The following is a 25,758-nucleotide window of genomic DNA, read 5'->3' on the forward strand; positions in this document are numbered from 1 at the left end:
TAATAATTAAAAAAATAAACTCATCCGGAACAAAATTGTAGCTAACTTCCCCGGAGGGGTGAGGGAGATACTGCGAAGCCCTGCCCTGCCACCTGAGCGGGGGAAACCTGCCCGAGGTCGGCGTTGCCCGAGGAACGTCAGTGCTTTCACTGCTTTAATCCTTCGGGATTCCTCCTCGCTGAGTCCCTCCCGAGGTCAGCGACGGGGAACTCCCGTCGGAGCCCAGGGATGCCGGCTCACTCCACGAGGACATCCAAACTGGAAACCTTTTTTTGGTGACGCTGGGCGTGTGCGCGTGGCCTGGCCCATCCGTCGGGGCAGCCAACCGTTGGGTGACTTCCCCGTGTCCTGCTTCGGGGACCCCGCCACCTGCCTCCCCCCCAAAAGCCCGCCCGCTCCGTTCCTCTCACAAGAACCCGCTCCTACGAGCGCCAAAGGGATTGTGCGTTCGCCCCCCCCGGGCTCTTACCGCGGCGGCGGTTGAGACGTCGCACACGTGCTCCTCCTCGGGAAGGTCCAGCTGCCCAAATTTCTCAGCCGGGTTGCTCCGAGCGGCGCGTTCAGCGAGGGAAGGGCTCTCGGAGCTTGTGGAGGAAGGCTCCTCCTCGCCGGGGGGCAGCTCCCCTGAAGAAGACGACACCGTACTGTCGACGGCGTCGGTCTGAGAGTCCGCGGGGCTCTCCCCCGGGCGAAAGGGCCCCCGGCAGCGCGTGCTGGGATCCGGGGAGCTGCTAGGAGTCTGGTCAGGCTCCGACCGAGAGTCCGCGGGGCACGTCTCCGGCCCGAAAGACTCCTCGCCGTCATCGCTCAGCTCCAGGAAGTCCCCGGTGCTGTTCAACGAGACGAACTTCTTGGGGTTGCTGTGCTCCACCACCTTCCTCCTGCTGCTCAGGACCTTGCTGGGCTTGCTGTAGAACAGAGCCACCCACATGTGAAGTATCAGCTTCATCTCTTCCACGTCGTCGGGCAGCTCGGGGTCCCAGGGCCTGGAAGGGAAAGCAAACACGGCTCGAAACGCCCTCACCCTCCCCTCCAGCTGACCAAGGTCACGCATCTCCTGCTTCCCCAAGCTGCTAAGCCCCGGTGCAGGAGGGCTGCGAGCGCCCAGCTGCGTCACGGATCACTCGACGTGGTTTCCGATGGGTTGGAAAGAAGAGAAGCAAGCGCTTGGGTGCGTGGCTCAAGGTACCAGAGCCGCAGGAAGCTTCGGTGCAACGCAACGGGGCATTCAGCACAAAGAAAAGGGCGATTACCGTGCAAAAGCAAAGCCAAAAGAGCAACGAAGACCTATTCCGAAAGTGCTCTGGCTGTTTCTCGAGAGGCGTCCCCCTGCGGACGCTCTTCCAGACTCACTCACCCATGCAGGGCGCGGATCACCGTCTTCTCCAGCTCGTTGTTGGTGTACTTGCTGTCCAAGCTGAAGAGGTAGCCAGCCTCCCGCCGGCACGTCACCTCCACGGACTCGCCGCAGCTCTTCACCGCGTGGGTCCTGGCGAAATCCTCCTTCAGCCCGGGGGAGAGCAGGCAGCTCCCGCAGCGCGCTGCCGCGGCCTCGGCGGGACGCTGCGGGCGGGCGCTGCCCTGCTGGTGGCGGAAAGGCAGCACCTTCCCCACCAGGGGTCCCGCCCGCGCGCCCCTCGTCCCGTTTCTGGAAGGTGCCGGCCCCGAGTACGGGGAGCTTTTGGGATACGGGTGTTTCTTCAGGTGCTCGGGCAGCAGCGAGGCGTACGAGTGCTCGGAGGAGATGAAGGAGTGCTTGTTGGCCTCGGCGGCCTCCTGAGCCTCCCTCGGGGGCAACGCGCGGGTTTTCGCGGGGTTGGGGTTCGGGCTGTTCTTCTTGGCGGAGATCCCGGGGCTTTTCTCCCCGGGCAGGGAGTCTTTTAAGTCTGTTTTTCCAGCAGGTGGAAGCTTCTGGTTGGGTGACGCTTTGCCAGGCAAGGCAGCTCCCTTCGCGAGCTTGTCTACCCTGTGGTACTCGTGGTCGGAGGCAGCGCGTGAGGATTTCTGCTTGCGGAGGCCCTGCTGCTCCTTCGCGGGGTCGCGGGGCGGGCTGCAGGACAGGGAGATCGTCCCGCCGTCCCTGGGGATGAACGGAGGAATGCAAGAACCCAGAGCCAGGTCAGCCAGCAAGTTCAGGGCGTGGGACTCGTAGTCGTTCCCCTTCGGATCAAAAACCTGGCTTGCAACAGCACCCGGGTAAATCTCACTCATCTGGCTATCCGCCGCGTGGCTCTGCGAAGAAGCGTCGCTCGGAACGGCGGCGAATGGCTCCTTCCCCTCTGCATTAAAACAAAAAAAAAGAGAACAGATGAAGGCCACGCAGTTCTGCCGCGAGAAGGGGTTCGAAGCAGGCTAAAAAACGAATGGCATTCAGACAGGGACTGCGGCGTTCGGCGCACCTCACTTAATTCCCTCTTAAGGACCTCAGTTTGGCAGGAAGAAGCTGCCTCTCCGACAGCGACTTCGCGCACACGAAAACAACCCCAAAACCCCCGTGCTCACGCCAGCCGGGGCTGCTACGGAAGGATCCAGAGTCGGGATCCAGCTGACCGCAGGAACGGGGTTTATCCTCAAAAATAAATCGCACGGGACCCAGAGGGAAGAAAACTTCCCTTGGCCTCTGCGCACAGGGTAGTTTGGGCCGTTACGAACAGCCTGAGATATTTTTAAGTGCTTCATTAATCTGTTTTTTTTAACTTTGTGCTTCTGGCCTGAAGACTTGCACTCCTCGCCACAGAAGAAACCCTGCGCTGTGTCCACAGTAACCCACATAGTTACAACGAGCCCCCCAGCCCTCTAAAACACAGAGAACCGCCCCCCCTCTGCCCTCGTGCTTCCCCCTGCACACCCCCTCATCGGCATCACCCGCCCCTGAGCTGCCCCTCGGGGCACACGCAGAAACCTGGGGGCTCCCAGAGGCGGCAGGAGCCCAGAAAACAAGCGTTCAGTCAGCTCCCAGGACTAAAAATGCCCCTCGCCCTGGCTCGAGGCCCGTGTTCGTCAAGCACGAAGTCATTAACCGAGGTTAACACCTTCCAAAAAGCAGCACGGCGTTTCTCCAAGCGAAACCTTATTAAACGAGAACCGCGCTGGGGTCCCGCGCGTTGTATTTAATCTCCTTGGGAAGCACGCAGCAGGACGCATAAATCGAGTGGGGTTTTTTTTGCTGCTAACCGCTCTTATTTTGCATTTCTGGCAGAACCCGGCGTTCGGCCTTTCTGATTTAGGTACGGAAGCGCGGACGGAGCCCTCCGGGTGAATCGAACACAGTTCAGGACCCACCCTACGAAGAGCGCCGGCCGGAGCTGCTCCAGGAACCCCACGCCACGAGCGCAGTGAGGAGCAGCGTCCGACGGGCCCGCTGATGAAACCTGCCACGTATCAGGAAGCCTGACAGCAAGGCGGCGATAAAAGAGCACGAAGAGAGGACGAACCGAGCGCCGAGGTGGCACAACCGGTCTTGAAAGCCTCCCGCTTCGCCGGGGAGAGGGAAAAGGAAGCCCAGACACAGCTCCGAAAAAGGACGTCAAAGCTTGGGCGTGAGAAAAACGCGGCGAATGAACAAAGAAAACGACTCTGCCGCTCCACCATTTATCTTGGCACCGTAATACTGGCTCTCAGGTTTAGAAGCAGACTCCCAGCCAGCACCTGCAGACGCCGCGCTCCGGGGCTACCCGACTCTGCCTCCTAAACCCCCTGCAGTCTGCGAAGGGTGTGACAGTTCCGCCCTTTATTTTTTTTTTTAAAGCGACTGGATTAAGAAAATGGCCCGAAAACCTGGGCAGACGCTGGCCATGAGCAGAGGGAGGCCCTCTGGCTGCTGCTGACCGCGCTGTTACCTCCCCCTGGTCACGACCTGCCCCTGACGTTTGATGGCTCTACGCTTAAAGTAAACTTCCGCAGCGTTCTTACCGCTTTCTGCCGGCTTTTTGGCTGCAGGTTTCAGCGGGCCGCTCGCCACGCTTTTTGTCACCTTACTCTTCCCCGGCTTTGCGACGGCCTCAGCAGCAGGAACCTTTTTCACGTCTGAGTTCTTCGGCGTCTTTGGTCTCTTTGTTTCCAAGCCAGGGCTGTCGGGGGCCAAGGTTTCCTTCTGGGCGGGTTCGGCCTGCGTATTGTGCACAAATTCTGCAGACAGGACCTCTGCACCTGGGGCAAGGAAAAAGGGAGGGCATTTCTTTTCGTCTGAGACACGCTCAGATTGAAAACCCAACCGTCGCAAGATATGCAGCTGAAGACCGTGGCAGGACTGCTCTCGAAGTGACCGGCAGCAGCAGAACGGCCTTCGCTAACTCGATTTATGCTCCTGATCCAACGGGTTACTGACACAACTGGTCAGAAAGCACTTATTAAAGCCAGGCATCGCTTCTTCGGCTCGTTAGAAACCCGTTTTCCTGACCTAGAACGGGCGATCTTCAGGGATAAGCCACTCCAATTCCTGCCTGGCACACCTGCACCCCTAGGGTACTTATTTACCTCTCCAAGAACCTCTCGCAGCTCCACCGGCAACGTCACCAGGAGCAGGGCAGGGCAGATCCCGGGGGCCTGCGGATCAGAGCTGCCTTCAGCCCAGCTGCCGCGCGCGCCCCCCGCGCGTCCCCCACCCGTCTCCAGAGCTGCCACCGCCACTCGTGACGTGCGTAGGCGCCAGGGGAGAGCGCCGGGCATGACGCCGCCTCTGCGCAGGTGGCTCCAGGGTTGGGATTCACCTCAACCCGCTCGGAGCGTCTCCGCGGATCAGGCGGAGACCGGGGCTGGCTCCGAAGGACGGGTTTTGCCCACCCTCTGTGCAGAGACAGGGGAGCTTTCCGAGGACAGCTGATCCCCCAACCCGGGACACCCTGCGCGAACAGCTCGGGCCAGGCAGCAGCTCCCAGCAGGGCAGATCGGGTGGGATCAGTCTCGCGTTTGTCGTTCCAGCGAGGCCCCAAGCCAGAAAGCTGACCCTCAGGGAGCTTCCTAAGAAAGCCTCGGTATCCAAGCAGGCTGCCCTGGAGAAGCAGGAGGAAGCCGGTCCCAATTACACAGCACTTACCTCTTTTCCTTCTGTGCGGAAACTCTAAATTGGCTAATTTAAGCATGGGCTCGTTGGAGCTGGCCGTAAGCCCCGGCTTTTGGGGAAAAGAGAAGGCGATTTTCCTCTTGGTTGCTTTCCTGTCCCTGCTGCTGTCCCCCACCGGATGCATTTGCATCTTGAGGGGCGACCATTTCTTCCCGGCGCCGGTCACAGCGGCTTGGCTGGATTTCCTCTTGTTCTGCTGCATCCAAAGCTCGCTGGCTGAGCTCACGTCTTTTGGGGGGCCTTCACCGCTCCAGCCCGGCCCCGCAGCGGTGGGCTTTGGGTTTTCACCCTTGAGTTTGACTTCCGCTGGCACGTCAGGAGGAACAGGGTCTGGCGGCGGAGCTAAAGGGCAGTCCGCTTCCCGAGCAGCCTCCGAGCTGCAGCAAAGAGACTGAACAGCACCAGCCAAACATCCTAAGGCAGCCGACATTTCCAGAGTGTAGCTGCTGGGATCGGAGAGGTAATGCTGCAGCTGGGAGAAGGACTGCTCTGAGCGCTTTTCGGAGGATTTAATACGTTCATCCTCGGCTGGCGGCAGGTGAGGAGGACGGGGAACGTCGTCGTTCGGGCCCGAGGCGTGCTGCGCGTTTTGCTCAAGCTTTGCGTACTCCTGGAAGTGCTGTTTGATGCGCACGTCGGTACTGAGCGCGTCCCCCCGGGGAGAACTGGTGGCTTTCTGTAAGGCATAGCGAAGCCCGGGCAAAACCGAGGCTATCTTTAAGGAGACGTCGCTACCTTCCCTTTCGTCTTCCGGATCGTGCTCTTCAGCTGAGAAAGGAAAAGAAAAGAATTTTACCCGTATTAAAAAAAGGATTAAATTCCCCGAGTCGCCTCACCGCTACGTGCTAAGGGAACGTGAAAGGTCTGAAAGGGCCCCCGGAGCCAGCTCACGAAAAGCCAGCCCCAGGGGCAACGTCCTGGTTTGAGAGACGATTGTCACTGCTGAAGGTAAAAAAGAATTGCATGTGGGAGTCAAAAAGGAATTAAATGAAGACGAAAGACTCCCGTTGTATCTGCTAGCCCCATTTGCAGGAAACCACAGTGAGATCACACGCAGCAGTCTCGTCCCCTCGCGCTAGCAATTTTAGGCCAGTCAGAGCTCTGAAAATACTTTTTTTTTCTTTTTGAACTTGCATAAATTTAGGCTTGCCCATGCAGGGTGTTTAGACTACCACCATCTTCAGATCACTCGCGGTGTTTGTTTCCTGATGAAATGCAACCTCCAGCAGCTCCATCTCTACCTGCTGCCAGCGTGGGTGGACGCAGGGCACACCAAGCCCCAGAGTTTGTGCTCTGGAGCGGGATGGGGAAAGGCAAGAAGCAGTTTGGGGGACAGCACGAACCCCTGGGTGATTTTATCAAGCTGGAGGCCTGGTCCTGCCGAAGGGAGCTGGCTGTCACTAATTTCAGCAGGAGCAACGTCCTACCCCGTCCAGCGCGTGGTGTCATCCAAGCTGAGGGTTTGGCTCTCGCCAGGGTCAACGCGAACGAGTCCCCAAGGCTCGAGGGAGTGCAGCCTCGCGGATGGCACGGTGGGAACGGGTTCTGCTTGGCACAGTGACGGCACAGACCCACCGAACGTTAGGGATCGGAAGGGACCTTGAAAGCTCTCCTAGCCCAATCCCCCCCCCGCTGGAGCAGGAACACCTCGAGCAGGTCACACAGGACCGCGTCCAGGCGGGTTTTGAACGTCTCCGGAGAAGGAGACTCCACAAGCCCCCCGGGCAGCCTGTCCCAGCGCTCTGTCAGCCTCACTGGGAAAAAGTTTCCTCCTGTGAACACCTCCCATGCCCCAGCTTGCACCCACTGCCCCTTGTCCTATCATTAGATGTCGCCACAAAGAGCCTGGCTCCGTCCTCCTGACGCTTGCCCCTTACGTATTTATAAACATTGATAAGGTCACCCCTCAGCCTCCTCTTCTCCGAGCTAAAGAGCCCCAGCTCCCTCGGCCTTTCCTCGGAAGGGAGACGGCTCCGCTCCCTCAACCATCCTCGTGGCTCTGCGCTGGGCTCTCTTGCCGTGTCCCCTTAGCATCCAGAAACGCCCGGAGAGCCTGTCGGTGGCCCGCCCTCCCTGCACAAGCAAAACTCATCCAGCTTCATCCGCCCACGAGGCTGCGGACGGCCTGATGCTTTGCACTTGCAGGCTTGGCCCCGTCTGCGTTACCGCTCAGCGCTTGCGTTTGGCTGCAGGACCGGGCTGACGTCCCCAGCGTCCTTCCCCGTCACATCCCTTCCCAGCAAGGCGAAAGCTAGCCATGCCCAGGGCGGGGGGAGCCTGGCTTTCTTCTCCCCTTCTCAGACGCGTGGTTTTTTTCCGGCTACTGGCCCTGCTGCTGCCTGGCGCTGGCACTGCTGCTCCTCATTACTGGCGAGCCCGGGCGTCCCTGCGAGCCTGCCTCCTCCTCCGCTGGCTCGGGAACGGCTGCGGCACGCCGGCACGGCGGGCTCGTTATCCCTGCCCTACATTCCTGCCGGCGGCTGTCTGGACAGGAAGAAAAACGCCTCCCGAGGCTGCTCCTTTCAAAACGGGAAGCATTATTCAGGATCCGAGTCCAAGCCCGGTGACTTCAAACGCGTCTGTACTTCACCTCCTTCCCTCTTTGCGTCCCCCCGCTGCCTTCGGTCACCGTCTCCTTCCGTCCCCAAAGCCCTCGCGCATTTATCTTCAGAGAAAGGAGAAGCCACAAAGCCGAACTGGTTGTAATCCCAGCGAGAAGAGCTCTCGGTCCCAGAGGAGAGTCGGGGCTGGCTGGGCTTACGCCACTCGCGTAGGAAGAAACGGGACAGCACGTGCGGGAGTGCTGCTGGCACCAGAGGGAAAACATCTGGAAGCCATCGGCGCTCCGACCGTGTCACGTAACAACACGGAGCGTTTGCTCAGCGTTACCCTCTCCCCCTGCCTCTTTCGCTTCACCGCCAGCTGCTCCCCGCCTGCCCACACTTTGCCTCCTCTTTGGCATCAACGTGAGCCCCGGGCAACGCCTGCTACAGCCCCTGACCTTCCTACCAAGCAGCCACTTGTGCCCTCTCTGCTTCGGGATGCTCCCGTTTAACTAAACCCCTCTGCTCTGGAGGGTATTTTCTCCCAGCTTCAGGATCTCGCTATCCGAGCGGTCAGTTCCCATTTCCAGTCTGATCTCCAAGCGTTTTTCCCCTTGGCCTCACCAAACTTTATGCCCTCGCTTCAGGCATCCCAGCAAAAGCCTCCTGATCCCAGGCCTGTCCCGGCAGTTTGGATTTTTGGACCGCCTCTGGGTACGCCCGTCTCTCTCCTGCGCCTAAAAAAAGAAATGCGAAAGGCTGCCACGCTAACGCAGCCGCCAGCAGCATGCCCTCAGAGTCTCGCTGACTGAATTCAGGCCTCAAAGACGTTTGCACCTCACACTGCCAAGTTTTACCATCGCGTCTTCACAAGACTTACGAAGCCCACTTCGCGTGCGGATCCCGAGGGAGAAAGTTTATAGCTGGAGGTTAAACCCCAAAAAGGACAAAGCAACCCACGTGCTGAAGCGCTGGCAGGTTCTGCTGGCGTTCCTGCTGATTTTATCTTCCGGGGAGGGGAGTGGGAATATCCTGTGACTGGCAACACCGGTCATCGCACACGCGGGCGGACTGAAATACCAGGGTGTGCTGGCACGAGCGGTCCCTTGGCTTGTCCCTAGGATGACTCAACAAAAAGCAAGCCAGAAGTTACGCAGAGCGAAAGGCCCCTGTTTATATCCTGCTTTGGGGACCTGCAAGGCCAGAAGCCTTTCTGTTGAAGCTTGTGAACTGAGAGGTGCACGGATGAACCTGTCCAGGGCAGCCGAGCAGTAACTTTATGTCCCCAAGAGGAAAACTGTAGAGCAAATATTTCCACATGGTGCAGCATAAAAAAAAAAGATCCAGAGCTGTGCCTCACCTCGAAGGCAGCAACGCACCGCGGCCCTGCCCGACAGCATCTCCCTGCCCCCTTCACTCACTGCTCTGAAGGGAGCAAGTCCCCTTCCCTGCCCCTCTTCCCCCTGCCAGCAGCGACCTTTCACAGAACCCGTTGCATTTGTTATTTCAGCAGGGGACGATTCACTTGTATTTCAGGCTTTTTTCCTGCTGGTTTAGCAAACCACATCACCTCCACGCAGGGTCCAGCAAATGCCACGAGGTTTTACCCCCTCATAGGACACACGTAAGTCAGTGCTGGGAGCAGATGTTGCTGAAAACCAACTCGGAGGAAGAAAAGCGGTTATTTTTCACTCAATAATTGCAGAAAAGCAATTACTTCTCACTATTTTTGCCCCTCCTGTGAAGGGGCAAGGATGTGCAGAAGGGTCAAAACACGGAGACCTGGTTTACATCAGCTTAAAAATGCAGCGTGGCTAAGCAGACGGAACTCCTCTCTCCTCTTTTAACACCCTTTGCACTAATGCTGTAGGTGGTGCTGAGCCGAGAAATCAGCTTTTCAGGAGGAATACGTTTGCTAGAACCCTCAAATGAAGATCCTGCCCCCAAAATGGAGCATCTGAAGCCAGCGAAGAGAACCTCCCTACCTCTCAGGCACACTGCTCGGGACGAGGTGAACAGAAACAGGGCCAGGAGGCTGACGGGCTCCTTGGGGTCGAATCCTGTGAAGTAAAGCGACAGGTTTTGTTTAAACTGCCAGCGCCCGTCCTCTAAACGGGGGCAGGTCATTTAAGCCCAAGTGTATTACCATCATCTCGTGCCAACGCAGAGGAGGTCAGGAGGATAAGAACTCCTTGATCTTGTAAATATTTGATGATCGCCTGTAAGGAACAAACGAGAGTTAGAGCAGCCTCCCCCTTCCCTCCTAAGCACGCTTTATGGCACTCGGCACGGCTGTCAACAAGCCCTGAGTGCCGGTGAACGTGTGCCAACAGCACCGGCTCAACCCCTGCCGAGGACGCTGCCGTGCCACTTGAGTCACTGGGACTTGGAACCCGAAGCATTCCATTTAAGGCTGTTATTCGTCTCGGAGTCCTCCCATCTGTTACTTAAAACGAAATACACGCTTAGCCAAACCGATTGCTAGGAACAATTAACGAGCAAGGTTAATAATTTCAGTCCCTTCGGTTCAAAAGTCCCTGGGCATCTCAGCCACGAACGCTTCTCAGCAGCGCGAGGGGAGGGCTTTCCCAGAAGGGAAAGCAAAGCTGGACATGAGCGTCTGACTGCACAGCCAACGGCTCCAGCCACAAGCCCGGCTGAGTTCAGGCCACGCAGCCTGCTTATTAGCAGCATCAGCATTAATAAACATTAGAGAAAAACCATGTGCTGAGCCTGAGAGACTGCTGTGACTCCGTCTCGGAAGCGGATGACTGCATGTCTAAAAAGATCCGTGGGTTTGTCGAGGCTTTTCTTGGATTTGGGTGTTGCCTAATACCTCAGAGCTGGGCTCGGGCTGCCTTTTCTTCCACGAGGACACCCATTTGGATCTCTTTCTTCCGTGTAGACGTGTCTTTTAGGGGAACTTCCAGGACACGAGTAACTCTAGGGGCTCCTAACGCTCTGTGAAAGCTCGCCGGTCCCATTCAGCACATGCAGACGTAACGGAGGATTGGACTGGTGCCCAGCCCGCATGACAACGGAGCAGCTTTGGAAACGCTGAACAATTTCAGCGCGGTATTCGCCCTTCGGAACGGTAGCTCCTTGCTTCAAAATCGTCTCAAGCCAGCCGAGCAGAGCGGATGAAAGCCAAGATGTCACCCGGCTCAACGGAACAGCCACCGTTTCTCACCAGCGGGGCGATTTTCAGGCACACGCGGGGGAAAGGCAAGCCACGAGTCAGCAGCTGCCTGACACAGAGCTGCGAGAAGTCACCCTCCACCCAGAGGAGTGCAGCTGGCCTCGAGCAACCCTGCTCATTCCCAGCTACTCTTTCATTTTCACTTGCAAGCCGCACGCCAGGCTCGCGCACCACGGAAGGGGAAAGGAAACAGAGGGCGTTTTTCACCTGGGCTGCTGGGGGCGGCTGCCAAAGAGGATTCCCCTACAGCCCTTCAGCAGCACGTTGGGAAGGGAAAAAGCACACCCAAAGTGGCTGTGACCGTGTCCTCGCTGAGATACGGGAGAAGGTTTAATCCAGATTGACAGGTATACAAAGGTAGGGAAGCTTTAGGGAAGCTTTAGGGAAACAGTGCTCCTGCTGGCTTTCAGCACCAAGCTCCTCACGGCCACACCTCATCTTCCCCAGCTCCTCTACAGAGTCCAGCTCTGCGAGGCTTGGCAGAAACGAAAAGAAAAGGAGCGCGGACAAGCTTACGTCCCTGCAGACGCTGGGAACCCGGAGCAGTGCAGCACCAGGTGAACTTCAGCGCGGATGGGTCTGCGCCACAGCCAGATGCCCGCCCGATGCTGCACAGCTCAGGATCACCAGCACGAGAAGGGACATTTACGTTGTCGACGTTATCTCCTTCTTCACTTCTCCTGTTGTCACCGATAAAAGGCAGTCTCACCAACAATTTATGGAGTCTGAGAGCCTTTCCTGCAAACGCTTGCTCTGGTATGTTACACGCGGGCAGAAGCACATTGGTGGGCAGCTCTTCAGCAGTGCCTCACAGCGGCAGCCCTTCCGGGCAGGTGGTGGAGCGCTGCCAGCTTACGCTGAGGGGAGGACGGGCCCAGCCAGTTGTGTGTTTTCAGGGAATTTAAAACCCTGAACCTACAGGAAGTGTCAGATGGGACAGCGCAACCAGCAGCGGCAAAGCCAAGCCCCAAGCGCAAATCCCAGCAGAAGGGCTGAGCTCCTCAGGGGCGGTGCTCAGCCCCTGGAGTCAAAAGGAGACGCGAAGATTGCGCTGGGAGCAGAAAAACCCCAGTGTGCTGGAATAAGTCTTATCGGGTCATATTGTGCAAGCAGACCTCAGCAACAAACAGATGGGAAAAATCTCTTTTAAAGCAAAGAGAAATCTCAGTATCTCGGGAAGCCCCTGAGGCTTCATCAGTGTAGCTGTGAGGAGCTGAGTGGGGACTATTTTTCAGCCAGGAAAAAAAAGGAAGAAAGGCAGGCGCGTGGCAGCTTATGTCTTTTTTTGCTTAGTAATCATCATTCTAGTATTGCAAGGTCCCGCTTTCTTAGTATATAAGATCCCCTTGCAGCCCTTGTTCACTACGGAAATGCAAAGACAACCCAATAAACCAGCCTCACCTGGCACAAAGACGGCCAAAAACATCTGCCTGCGACAAGGCGCACTCACCCCAGAAATCAGTTCCCAGCTCACAGGGAGTAGTCTTCAGTTAAAAGAAAGACTGAACTACGTTGGAGAATAACTAAGCATGAAAATAACGCTTAAAGCAGAGAAATTCGTTCCATTTTGCATTATTTCAGAATCTGTGAACAACGCTACCAATGGCTCAAAAGATCATTTAAAAGAATATTTTCCTGCCAGAATGAAAATGTTTTAAAATACTTACCAAGTCCCTTTTCTTTAGATTTTCCAACAACTGATTCATTTTATGTTGATCCTTATTTGCTATTTCCACTTCATATAGACTGAAGTAAACGCCCTGGAAGCAGACTGCAGACAAAAGAGAGAGAACTTCATGTTGAAGTAACGTCTCTTGCATCAACTCCAAACAAACAAGCACTCCCCTACCGGGAAGGTGGGGGCGCAATTGATGGAAGCACTGTTTTTGTTTTGTTTTTTTAAAAGAAAAGCGAAAAAACAAACCTGTTATTAAGATTTCCTAATATAAGACATATGCATTCATATTATAATGAGTTTCCTCTTCAACCCCTGGTTCGCAGGAGATGTTTCCTATCTTACCTCTGCAGCTAAGGAAAGCAATTTAAGTGGTGTTGCCGTGTGCTTCAACAGACACAGCGAGCCCTTCAGAGGGAAATACCTCATTTTAACGTGCTGCTACGGAGCCTCTTTATTCTGCAACTCCCAAGGCGGTTTAAAAAAGATCTCAGACCCACCCTACCTGCTCCCGAATCTCACAGCAAAATTGAGCTACTGCAGGCGGCCACAGCTTTTGGCTTTGGCTGGCAGCTGCCCCACTCAGCCCAGCTGCAGGAGGCGCTGGGTCAGACCCCGAGAGGTGCAATGTCCCCCACCTCACTGGGAAATCCTGTAGGACGGGGAAAGCCTGTTTCCCTGCAAATGTCCCCTGCAAATGCTGGTGGGTTTTACACTCACCTTCATTCTCAATGTAATTTCTTTTCCCAAACGCAGCTTCGGGTAGCTTTTTCTTCAAGTCAGACAAACCCATGACATGGTTAATGTCCAGGTTGGGAGGCCTGTGGGGTGAAAGCAGCGGAGCTCGCATGCATAAAAGGCTCTCAGGATTAAGCACAGCAAAGAGCCCAGGTAGCCCCGTCACTGTGAACCACTCCAAACACTGATATTGGTGCCCTGCTACCGGCTGTTCCAAGTTGCCACCTGCTGGATGGCCCCTGACTAATGAAGATTTTAAATACCTCTTTTTTCTTTTTTTTTTTTTTTTAACGCTAGTTACCTCAATACTTTATTTGTCACCGTGCCGATCTGTAAACACAATTGGCTAACTTTATTTGCCCTGTCAGGAAGCCCACTTCTCACAAGGAGAAATAATCCCCAGCAGGAATAATTGATTTAGAATAAACATCCCCAAACATTTAACATAACAAAGTGGTGACAAAACGCAGCTGTTTTCCAGCTGTAGCACGAAGCCTGATCTCGTGTCCTCCTCCAGCTGCTACTGCGTGTGACACCACGCTGCTGGCTGCCCCAAATCCCTTCCTGACACTGATGATTTCCCCGACTGTGTGTAAGGTAATCTGGCACAGCTGCAAGAAGCTGTTGATCAACAAAGGGATGGGGCAGGGGGCACAAAATTGGCTTTTGCTAGTACGCGGATACACAGGTGCTGGAAGCCAACCTGCCTGCTAAGGACCCAAAAGGATCCCGAAAGGATCGGTAAGAGCGGCTGCAATGCTGCACACTCCAAATATTGCACAGAAAGGAGAGGAAAGGGCAACTCACAGCTGTGCTGGAATCGTGGAGCTGTACGGGGTCCTCAGGGCAATGTTGCACAAGAGCTGGCCCCGGATGGAGAGCTGCCCCCTCCACGGGCAGTAAAATGCTGCAGGTAAAAGAGAGAATGGCTCAGAAAAAGCAGGAAAAAAGAGGAGGGCAAACAGATAAAGGTACATTTATCAAACCAATCCAACCAACGGATGCCCTTACCTTTGTGGTTAGGCTCAGGTCTAGAGAAAAGGGAGAAAAAGAGAAATATTTAGCAAGGGGAAGGGGAAAAACAGCCCACACTAATAACCCAGTATTTTGGAAGGACAGTAAGCTGCTTACAGGCTCTCTCTAGCTAAGACGGGCATCTCCTTTGGCTCTCTGTACTGGCAGGTGATGACTATGTACGGGCAGATCTGCCTGGGGCGCTCCGCGGCGCTGCCATCGGACACTTCGTACACGTAATACTAAGGGGAGAGGGGAAACAGATGAAAATACGTGGTGGAGAACGAGCAAAGGCACCTCAGCCAACGCCGTGCTTCCCTGCTGCCTGCAAATGAGCTGTCTGCGCGGTCCTTCCGCTACAAACCCCGTACCTGGCTCTGCTCGAAGGCCTGGCAGGGGCTGGCCTTTGACGGTCCGATGTTCTTGCTCACGGCGACGTGACAGTCATAGCCGGGAGAGGGGCAGGTGTAGCTGGTTGTGTAATTCTCGGACACCACCTTGACCTTCCCCTGGGTAAGCAAATTTAATAACGATAATAAAAAGAATAGACAAAAGTGTTTGCAGGAACATATTTTAAAGGACCCCCGCATCATCCTCTTCCCCAAAGAGGAGTGTTCTTGTCTTGAGGGGGCTGTGGGTGTTTGAATCCTTCCGAACAGGAGGGGCTGCCCTGTCTGAGCTTGGCGTGGCAGACAAACCAGCCCTACTGAGGAGAGCCAAGAGGAGCAATGTGTTTTCACAGCCTGCTACAGAGAGCAGGAGCCAGTGGGGAAGTGAGAAAGGGGCCCTCCGCCAGCCCCACGGAGGAAGGGAGTTCCTCCTTAAGGAGGAACTTGAACTACCTTAAGACCCCTGCCTCAAACTGCAAAAATGCATGAGATTTCAGGGGAAAAAAGCGATCCTGTTGGAAATTTCTGATTGCAGGGGTGGCATTTGGAAGGTTTTCCGCATCCCTGCCGGCCGCCAGCCAAGCCCAGCCTGATGTCTTGCCTTCTAGTCTGGCACATCCCATGGTTAAAAATCCCAAAGAGCTCTCAACAGAGCTGACTTTCCACCCTGCCCCACCACACCGATGGGCACCAACGTGCCCTTAAAAACTGCCTGCATCGTACACCGATTTCGGAAAACCACTCCACATAAAAAGAAAAAAACTTGCGTTTTACCTTAATGAGCTTGCAGATGACAATATAGCCTGATTTGCCGTGGTACCAGGGTCTTGGAAGAAGACAGTCTGCGTACTTGGAGATATACACCCCTGTGAAACCAAAGCAGTGCAAGACAGCATGAACGGTCTGTCGAGCAATGCTGAGTGCTGAAAAACCTGTAAAGAGGAAGCTCCTGTGAAGGGGATTCTCTGAAGGGCCAGCACTGCAAACCTCATCGAACTCTGCTGCCACAAAAGGGGTGAAACTCTTTTTGACTCTCTTCCTATTTTGACTGCTGGTGTGGAACAGCATTTTGTGCTTCAGGGTCAGCTCTAGGAAAGGAGTGAGCAGTTCACTTGGGTTTCTTTTGGGACAGGAGCCCAGATAGTTTCAGTTCTGTCTGCAACACATGACAGTGCATGAAAAACGTACCAAGCAAGGGCTTGTCCCTCCTAGGGAGATGTGACAAAGGGCTTCCAGGTGTGACTGGAAGCTGGGCTGGCTCTCTGCTCAGTTTGGAGTCGTGCAACAGCAATATGGATGTTTGTATGTGGGGAGCACGAGCTGCAGAGGTGCTTGAGCAGGCCCATAGCACAACACAGCTGCCCTTTTTATGGCCCTTCAGTGGTGAAGACTTCCAGGACAAGCACTGGGAGACACTGTGCTTCTGGCAGGGTTTCTTTGAGCACTGCACGTCTTGAGAACTCCAGCCTTAGGGCAAAGAACAAGCATGGGCTCTAAAGGGCTTTGGCACATCCCGATCTGCTCTGGTTATTAACAGGACTGCTGGCAAAAGCTCAGCAAATCGGTTCTGAAGAGCAAACCGGTGTGCAGAGCTGCCAAAAAGTCACTTTGGTGACAAAGGTGGTTATTAACAAAGGAAAAAAAGCCTGAAATGGAGAGGAGAAGAGACGACATATTTCCTGGGGAAGATCCTCATCTGATTGAGGGGACAGAAGGAAAACACTGCTCCTTCCTCGATCCAAGCAAATGCAATTTCTCTGGTAAGAATCACACGCACCTCTGTGGGTCTTTGCAGTAAGCACCGAGGCAGTACCAGGAATTTAGCTGGCCTTTTGGTTTTGTTTTTAAAGGAGACAGTGTCTCCAGAACAGTGAACTGAATGGAAATCTTACCTTTCGCTGGATCACCAAGCATGGAAATAGAGCTACTGTTAACTCGGAGGCCTGTCTGACACACTTCTTTGGCCTTCAAAAGAAGAAACAGCCTCTTTTACTGTCTGTTTTCAAAGGTGAGGGGCACAGCTACCAAATTCTGCAGTACAACAGTCAGCAGAATACTTGCAGCGGGCAAGTCAGTTACCAATCACCGCAGACCCAAAACACGTGCAGTATAAACACTCCTACACGCGACAACCACTGAAACCAACAGGAAGAAAACGTGTCATTTTGGGTGTTAAATGCTGACGATACTTATAAAGGACTGCTCCAACAACCTCCACGGAAACAGAAGCGTTTTCCACGTTTGTGGGCCGAGGAAAAAGCTTCAGAAGACCTGGAAAAAATCCAGCATCTCCAGAAAGAGGTGCAAGGATCCGGCTGGACTTTGCACTTTCTTTATGTGCACAGGAAATTTGTTGAAAGATAACCACAGTGGGGTTGGCACGAACAGTAAGGACGTTTTCTACTCCATGCTTACACACACACGGGCACAGTTGCTGCCTTGGGAGTGTCTCACCCACTGCGATTTGATCCACTTCCAAAGCAGATTCATTAAAGCGTGCCAAGACCAAACGTATATTGACCAGAGTGACAACAGGAGCAGCCAGTTTGAACTCGGTATGGGTGAGAAATAAAAGCAAATTGCTCAAACTGTACTCAGCCTCTTTATAAGCAACACGGAGAGCTTACCTCATCTAACATCTGCCTCCTAAAAGCCAAGTGTTTAGATTATCGAGCTAGATTCCTCCTCTGAACAACAGACGGAGGAATCTCCAGACAGCAATTTAGCTCGAGGATTTTAGGTGCCTACATTAGATGAGGTCTCGAGCTCCCTCCTTCCTGTACGAGGAGCCAGTCACTTGGCACAGGCAGTGCTAAATTTCAAACAGCTAAAACAAAGCGGGACAGTTCCTTCTGCCCGGTTTTGACTGAATGTTGTTTGTTCTGATGCATCTTAACCCAAACTGAACTGAATTAAACTGCATTCAGGCCACTGTCATCCTGAACAAAACCATCCCTGCAGGGATTTACCATGGCATCACTAAAAAATGTTAAAAGTGAGTACCCACTGGACTTCGTGAGCATCCTCGTGTGGGCAAACTCTTCACACAAAGTCAAAAGCATCCTCGTGAAAAATGGGCAAGAAAACTATTTCCCAGTAGCTGTCAGACTCTCTCCCCATGTAGACAGGGAAACCAAGGGAACCTGTCCAAAACCATCTGATAAACTCCTGCTTTCTATCACAGAAATGTTTTTCTCTTCTAATCGTATGTGGAAGGTTTCACCTCCCTGTACTTGACCGTAAATCCACTGGAACAAAGGAAGACTCCTTACAGCTCCCTGCAGAGGGCAAAGGAGACCTCAAACAGTAATCAGCTGGAGAGTCTGAAAACAGGATCCATCCCTAAACCTCCCGGGTGCTGCTTTCTGAATCTGCTTTGGAATATTTACGCAGCGCTAACTGTGCAGGTAACCAGGGTGTGAAAAGCCAGGACGCTCTGTCAACGGAGCTGCTGGGCTTTTGTGGGAAGGAGCGCGTTTGCAGGCACTTGGCATCGACTTTCTAAGCTGAGTAAACATTTTAGCTTACCTCTTCTTCATTGTCAAACAGGAGAAACGCAAAGGTCTCCTCCAGCTCCTCCTGGCTGTATCCGGCGGCTTCCTTTGCTTGGACAAAAGCTTTGAGCTGCGGAAGACACAACAACGCTTCGTTCTAGTCCATTAGTGTTACAGCCCAGTGACCGAGCAGTACGGAGAACGTGTGCCGTCAGGACAGCGTGCCCCGCGGACCTCCAGCTGCGTGGGCATCCCCTTCCCCGGGCACACGCACGCCCCATATCCCACAAGAACCCCAATCCGTACAGCTCTCTGACTCCGTTTTGTCCCCAGAAGAACATTTAACACCCTCTAAAGGAGGGCAGGCACATCCAGCCCCGCAGCATCCCCACTGTGGCACAAAGGTGACCGTGGCTGTGTGCGTCCTGAGGAAATCCAGCTTTATTCCTCCTTGCCCCTCTCACCAGGCTGCTGGGGAGCTTGTTTCCCTGCGCGGCACACGGGCTGGTCAAGCATCGCATTTAGGGGCCAGCTGAAGCTGTCAGAGGACAAATCAACCACGGATACCTACACGAGGGGGGATGCTTGGAGATGTTTCTCTCCGCTGACCAGGAAAGCCTGAATTATTTGATTAGAGAGCAGATGCTATCACGCAGCTACAGCTCAGAGGGTTTGGCTCCAGCCAGATCACACGTTTTTCTGATTTCTTTTGTCTGATGAATAAAGCAGCTCGCGTTCCCAGCGCTGATAACAAACAGAGAGCTGTGTCCGTGATGGTTTTGGGCTTCGATAAAAGAAGTTGCGGAAGGATGGGATTTTTTTTTAAATGGGTTTATAAGATAAGAAAACAATAGTCTCATCGCTGCTTTTGCTTATTTTGACTTTAGAACTCACAAGCAAATCAACAACTGACTTAATTCCTGCTTTCCCAGCTTTTCGGCCAGTGAATTCCCTGGCTCTAAGCAGCCAAGATCTCTAAGCTCTCTTTAATTCATGACAAGCTTGGGTCAGCTCCTGCCCTCAGAGGAGACAGCTCGTCTTCCATGCCAACGGCAACGAGACCGTAGGGATGAAGGCATTTAAAGTGATTCCATAAATGACCCCGGACAGCTGGAAAAGGGATATTTGGGGTTAAACCTGGTGCCTGCACAGGCACGAGGGCAGAAATACCACGTGGACATCTGCCTTGCTGCAAATCAGAACTACACGTGACGTGCAGTGCCATTAGAGCTCTGCTACCGGACATCACACCTGCATTTCAACCGGCTCCAGGAGCTCCTGCTGAACATTTGGCAGCGTTGGCGGACTTGGCCTTTTGTTCCTGATCAGACTGGGAAGGGAGGAGAAGAAGAAAGCAAAGCAAAGGCTCTCTTCAGTCAGGAACTACAAACGGGGCTCTGCAAGGCGGGCAGGTAAGCCGCACGCTACAAAGGAAGGACAGACGCGCCAATAAACCGGAATTTACAGCCCTACAGCCCCCCAGTCGGGGCCCCGAAGAAATGCCACCGTTTCCTGAGCTTCCAGCTGTCCCAGCGGTCCTACCTCATTCAGAAAAACAGCGTTTTCCACCAGAATTGCTTGGCTGTACTGAAAACCATCCTGAGACGCAGAATCCAAGCAGCAGCTTTGCAGCACTGAAACCGCTGTCTGCAGCAGCGAACTCGACTCTTGTGACTCCGGATGAAAACCTTGGGGGAAGAAAAGCCAAATATTAATCCTGGCCATTCCCAGCTCGGTGCAGGGCCTCAGCAGGGCCGGGTGGCAGCTGGCTGTGACGCCCAGCACACTGATTTAACAAGCCCAGATCTCCACAGAGCCGATCCATCAGCTCTGAGGCTCCCACTGGGACGTCTCCAGCAGCTCCCCTCCAGCCACGCAGCCCCCAGGTCTTGGTCTGAAAGCAAAACTGCCCTCAGCCAGGAGGAAAAGGGGCTGGCTCTTGGCTAGCGAGCTCTTAAACGTTCTTTCTTCGCAACAGAAAAAAAAAAGGGAAATTGTTAACAACTGCCAAAGAAGCAAAACCTGCTGGCAAATTAACTTTACGACCTCTGAGCAGGTCAGAGTTTTTTCTCTTGTGCTAAAAAGCTGCTTAGATTTGCGGTGAGCTCCTGCAGGCTGCGAGAGCTGACGCCTGCACACAACCGGTCCGTGGTCAGGTTGGTTGCTTGGGGTTATCGGTTTTTGCTCTAAAGATCTTAACGAAGGTGGTTTTCAGTGCCACGAGGGCAAGCCCTCCCGCACAGCCCCAACACGCAGAGCCTTCCCAAAGCCCAAATCCTCTCCAGATATCTCCTGAGGGAAACATCCCGGTAAAACGCTTCCCAACAGCTCCCCACCAAGCAGAGATCCCTAAGCATTCACCAAATGAAACACACGTGCAGAGCCAAAGGAAAGCCCCGCAGTATTTACACTCCTGCAGCTGCTGACATCCAGATATCAATGAAAGCAGCCATGCAGAAACACGGCAAATCCTGGGCTCGGTCCCTGGTGCACATTTACAAAGCTTTACTGCTGGCGATGATTCACGACCTACGGGATTTCAAATCTCGAGCCGAGCTCGCGGCACAGACACACCAAAAAAGTTTATCGCTTACGGCCCCGTGAACTTAAAAAAAGATAAAAGCAATCGTCTACGAGGAGGGAAGCGTGGAAACCTCCAAACCTCACGCCAAGGTTTCGCACGCGGGCTGCTCTTTACGAAAAGCCTCCCAGCAATTTTTGGAGACAAACGGCTGAGGCCCCGTTTCAACCTCCAGAGCAGAAAGACCCACGTTCATTGGCGATGAGCAGGACAGCATCAGGCACTGCTCTGCAACCTCCCTGGGGTTTGAATCCTGTATTGAAAGGGTCGGTTTTCATCTTTCCCTCCCCTCGACTTAAATAAATAAATAAATGAGAACTATTTAGAGAAATAACAAGATTTGTGACACAGGCGAACTACTCAAGGTCAATAAAGGATTTTTTAAAAGGGACAGAGGAAAATAACAGCTCGAACTGTGTGCATCAAGATCACCCAGCTGCTCAGCAAGCCTGAACTACTGGGCGTAACGGGAGACAGCGTCTGCCCTGTGCCAAGCAAAAGACAAATGCGGACGTGGCAAAAGGTGGGGCAAAAACGCTATAAAAACGCGTCCAGAAATAGCTAGGGACAGAAATTGGGAGCATGGAAAGGGAAGCCTTTAAAAGTACTTTTGCCCGCCGAGCTCGCATCTTTCGCGCCCTCTCGTATGCCCTTCCTGCAGCCCCACTTCCAGGCGATGCCCCTGTGAGCACCAGATGGAAGTGGTCCGAAAGCAGGTGAACACAACTGGGCTCTCAGGGCCGAAAAACAAAAGATAAAGAGGTCTTGCAGACCTCTGCCAGTATTATCGCTTTCTCTCTTTGAGCCTAACAAGGATAGGAGGGGATACGTCTGCTCATCTTTTCCCTCACTTGCCTCTCGTTTTTTGCTTTGTCTCTCACTCCCTCTTGCATCCTCCGAGTCTCAAGGCAGCAGTCAGCGAGCTCAGCCTCCCCCACGTGAATCAGAGCGGGGAATTACGTCCCAGCTCTGCGCAAAGGCTCGGACCGAACGCCAAACCCCTTTCTGCTTCTAACCCCCCCCCTCCGGCACATCCAGAGCCACGTCGCGACCTGCGGAGCAGCGACAGACCTGTCCTCAGCATCTTCTCCAGACTAACCGAGCCCGGCTCCCTCCACCGCTCCTCTTGGCCCAAAAGCACCGGGCTGCAACGGGCGCTAGGTAATCCCGTGGCTCCTGCTCTGAGCGCCTCGCTCCTCGGGGCTCGGCACTCCGCTCCTCCCGCTGAAACCGCCGTGCAACGCCGCGTCCTCGGCAAGTCTGGGGAAAGACTGAGACGGGAAGAGCGTGAGAAAGGCCGCAGCCAAACCCCGCTGCGTGTTTCCAGACGCCGAGACACCAAGCTGACCAGGGAGCTCCCGGGGTTAAAAACCCCTTCGGGAGCAGAACGTCGAGGGTGTGAGGTGCTAAATCAGCAAAAGCCTCGGATATTCTCGCAGGGGTGAAAGCGAAAGGCTTTTTGAAAAGCCCGGGAAGCTCTGGGAAGTGCAACGCAAGCAGCAATTTTGCAGGTTGCAAGTCAAACATTTGCTCCTTCTGTTCCCTGCGAGTTCGGCTGCTGTGTCAAAAATGAAAGCCCAGGAAATCCCCCCCAAAAAAAGTTGCTGCAGAAATACATAAATAAACGAGATGAAACAATCACAGAGCGTGGCACCGAGCCCGGCGGCTTGCTGTGACCCCCACCTTCCATTTCAGGTTTCGGAAGCTCCTTCAGATCTGTTCCCACCCCAAAGAAGAGTCTTCGCCCCTAGAAACATCCACAAAACCCTGACACAAGTCCGGGCTGCAATTTCGTGCGGCCCTCGCCGCTCTGTGCGCAGGCTCTGAGCGGGTGAAACTGAAAGCGCCTCAAGCAGAAGCAAAAGTGAAAGCGGCCGGCCTCCCTCCGAGCAGCTTGGACGTGCCACCACCCGGCATCCTCTCCGGGGACGGGGACAGCGCAGACACGTGGTAAAATGGATGGATGGACGGGGCCCAGCACGGCCAGGTCCAGGTGAACCCGCGGCGGGTGTTATCCGTGCCCTGAAATCCTCGGGAAGGGGCTCGCAGCCTGTCCTGGTGGATTTCCTACGTCGGCAGCGCGGGAGAGGAGCGGTCGCCGCTGCAGCTACTCACGCCGTAAATCGGGAGCCGCGCGCTGCTGCTCCTCTCCCCGATTTCGGGCTCCTCCAGGAGCTGGATGCCGGTCAGCGGGGCCGGCCGAGGCCAAGCAGCTCACGTTTCTCCCCGACACGATCCTCGCTTGGCTCGGCCACCTTCAGGCGACCTCTGGATGGCCTCACCACGCACCACTTCCAAAGCCGGCCCAGCAGGAAAGAAAACCCACGGCTTCTGAACCGCTCCCTAGCGCAGGCTTGCACGGAGAACGAGGTTTGCATTTCTTTTAGCCTTAAATTTTTTTTTGCAGGCATTTAAATGCTGTCAGATCTCCAAAAATCGGCCACCCAGCGCGGTCAACGCTCGCTGAACACAGCCGCAGAGCTCAAGGATTCCCGTACTGCAAGGTGAGGCTCCTTAGGACCGTCCTCCCGTCTTTTTTGGCTCTGCTGACGTTCACTTTCTCTTCCTTTCTCATTTCCCATCCTGCTTTTGCCGCTCTCGCTCCTTAGCCGCTCGATTTTACTTTCCAATCGCCCCCGGCACGCGGTAATTACTGTGACAATTACACAAACTGTCCCTTTTAATCCAGCATTATAAAATACCTGCCCGATCAAACTCCTTTCAGCTACAGCCTGCACGGCCCAATGTTTATAACGAGCCTTGCTTCGTCGGTGCTGAAGCGCTCCCGCGCAGAGAAGCCGCTTGACTCTTTCAGCGCGAGGCCAAAATTGGGCCAAATTCCGCCAGAATAGGGGCATCTGCCAACTGATCACCTGAGGCAGGCCCCAGAGGCCGCTCCGTGCAGCACGGCAGAGCGGTCCCCGCCACGGAGACCACGTCCAGGCGCTACGGCACCGTTAGCAGGGCACTGAAGCAGGGAACGATTTGCCTTGGCTTATTTGAGCCTCTCGGGGGTTTTTTTTTTGCATTTTAACGTGGGTTCTTCAAAGCCTTCCAGCCTCAAAATACGCCCCCCTACACCAGCCAAGCGCCTCGTTCCTGCTCCTCCTGCCATTATCGGCCGCTTTTCCAGCTTTACTGCTTCCCAGTGCCTTTTGCTTTTGCTTTCTCGCTTTTTTCCTTCCCATTCTTTCCACCATGAGATGCAGGCGGCTGTTTCTAACCCCGTATTTTTAGGGGTTTCACTGAGCGGAGCCGGCTGAACCTGCCTCCTGGGGACGGAGGGGCTCCCATACCAAGCTGCCCCGTCTGAAGGTCTCACCACAGGAGGCTGCAGAGGGGTTAAAAAAGATCCCATCAGATCTGCGGGGGGAAAAAAAATAATCGATTAAATACCGATTCCAGCTCTTCCCGAGGCACAAACCTTCGGCAGGCAGCACGAGCACTCCGAAGGAGTGCTGGATGGCCGTCCCCTTGCCGTGTTTTTCCTAAATTGGCGGCTCCTGGAGTTGGGGCACCGGCTAAGACAGATGCGGGGGCTCAGCTGGGATATCCCAGTGAATCAGCACGAGGTTTTACCCCCGGCCGGCACCAGGCGACGGATGCGTGCTGCCACATCAGCGCGAGCACGGGCAGGACGCACCTCGTACTCTACGCAAGACCAGCAGCTTATCGAGGCGATCACCCTGCAACTGCTGCGGGGCTCCTGCAAGTAAATCGCTGTAACAGGTAATCCCAAAGCACCTCTCCGCAGCGGACGTCTCCTCGTGCTCACGCGAAGAGAGCCACGGGCTCGCACGGAAGTTCGAGAGCCTCGTAACTGTGAGGTTTTTCCCCCCAGAAATGCTCGCTTTGAGCATTCAAATTGCTGCGGCAAGGGGAAATTCTTGGGTGGCACGGCTCTCCGGGTCGTATTTAAAACCACCTCTGGGATCAGGAAGCGCAGACACCTGGGCTGCAAGAGCATTTTAAAGGCTTTTCATCTCAGTATCGGAGACTGTCAGTATTGATTTAGACCACCTTTTAGGACTTGGGCTACGCAGGGTGCTGAGGCAGCCTCTCAGGAGAGCTACCACTCCGCCCAGAGGATCAGCGACCTTTCCAGGGTCAGCTCTGTGGGATTTTTTTTTTTTCCCCTGGAGGGTGATGCAGCCTTAGGACAGCTCACGGAGAGGTGGGGGGCCCTGCCCTTGGCTGGGCAAAGCCACAGCTGCCCCAGTCTGGTGTTGGTGACGGTCTACACAGAGCCAGAGTCCTGCTCCAGAGAAACCTTTCTTTGATTTGAACATTTCTTTGATTTTATAACCTCCCTCCCGTTACCTTCAGCTGCTCACGTAGTTGAGGATGTGGTTATTACGGGTTTTCTCTCGTTAATACACCACGCAGGCAGTTGTTGCTGCCTTTTGCCTCAGCAGATGCTCCTCCAAGGCCTCTCCTGCTGCAGCTCCCCCCCTTCTGTCACCTTCTAATGGGTTGCCAGCTGTCGTGGATTCATCCAGCTGCAGGTGTCCGCACCGACTCTTCCCAAATCTAGCACTACGCCAGGTATTTTAGCACTTGGACAACCAGAGATCCCTTTAAAAAATCAGCCAGCCCAACAGCTCTCCGTGCTAGCACACCCTGGCCTAAAACAGTCAGTCTTGATGCCGTGGGAGAGCTGGAGACGCGCGCGCAGCAAGCCCCAAGCCCGCTGCTGACAGGTTTACCTTTGCTCCGGAATATTTCACGGATCCCTCGCTTGCAGCCCACGGGCTCTACGTTGAAACCCACACGCTAAAACCCGGGCAACCGCAGCGTACCCGCAGAGCAAATCCAGCCCTCCCGAGAAACGTCGCCGTGCGGGCTGGAGCTCCTCCGCTGCTGCTCAGGACATGCCAAAAAAATTGATGCCAGCGATGTCCTGGACTCGAAGTTCAAGCTCTGCAGCGATGCCTGGGGTTTGCCAACGTACAGGAGGCTTTGTGAGAGCAACGCTTCACGTGTTAAAAACAACTTTCGCAATGAACAGCTCCTTCACGGGCTTTCCATTTGGGGAAAGAAAAAAAAAAAGAAGTGTTTGTGGC

The 25,758-nt window shown here is 54.5% G+C and overlaps 1 protein-coding gene across 8 annotated transcripts in view; it reads right to left on the minus strand.

The window, feature by feature from the left end:
- TASOR2 (transcription activation suppressor family member 2) overlaps positions 1 to 25,758 on the minus strand; it is a 41,137-nt gene that overhangs the window by 10,979 nt on the left and 4,400 nt on the right. For 2 of the 8 annotated variants that reach the window (XM_080578294.1, XM_080578289.1), the window contains exons 2-19: positions 21,767 to 21,966; positions 19,657 to 19,802; positions 18,149 to 18,244; positions 16,513 to 16,585; positions 15,395 to 15,486; positions 14,603 to 14,740; positions 14,349 to 14,473; positions 14,229 to 14,248; positions 14,025 to 14,124; positions 13,200 to 13,300; positions 12,472 to 12,575; positions 9,752 to 9,824; positions 9,591 to 9,665; positions 5,036 to 5,830; positions 4,477 to 4,545; positions 3,913 to 4,149; positions 1,358 to 2,279; positions 470 to 986 (exon numbers count right to left, since the gene is read on the minus strand). In XM_080578294.1, the coding sequence (XP_080434420.1) occupies positions 470 to 986; positions 1,358 to 2,279; positions 3,913 to 4,149; positions 4,477 to 4,545; positions 5,036 to 5,830; positions 9,591 to 9,665; positions 9,752 to 9,824; positions 12,472 to 12,575; positions 13,200 to 13,300; positions 14,025 to 14,124; positions 14,229 to 14,248; positions 14,349 to 14,473; positions 14,603 to 14,740; positions 15,395 to 15,486; positions 16,513 to 16,585; positions 18,149 to 18,244; positions 19,657 to 19,802; positions 21,767 to 21,779 (3,696 nt within the window). In that variant the 5' untranslated portion in view covers positions 21,780 to 21,966. Of the gene's footprint in view, positions 1 to 469; positions 987 to 1,357; positions 2,280 to 3,912; positions 4,150 to 4,476; positions 4,546 to 5,035; positions 5,831 to 6,489; positions 7,645 to 9,590; positions 9,666 to 9,751; positions 9,825 to 12,471; positions 12,576 to 13,199; positions 13,301 to 14,024; positions 14,125 to 14,228; positions 14,249 to 14,348; positions 14,474 to 14,602; positions 14,741 to 15,394; positions 15,487 to 16,512; positions 16,586 to 18,148; positions 18,245 to 19,656; positions 19,803 to 21,766; positions 21,967 to 22,378; positions 25,716 to 25,758 lie in introns of those variants that run through there. The other 6 variants (XM_080578292.1, XM_080578293.1, XM_080578290.1 and 3 more) reach the window with 6 other exon arrangements.

The sequence above is a fragment of the Anser brachyrhynchus genome, assembly GCF_964034855.1.
Source record: "Anser brachyrhynchus genome assembly, chromosome: 1".
Classification (NCBI taxonomy): domain Eukaryota; kingdom Metazoa; phylum Chordata; class Aves; order Anseriformes; family Anatidae; genus Anser; species Anser brachyrhynchus.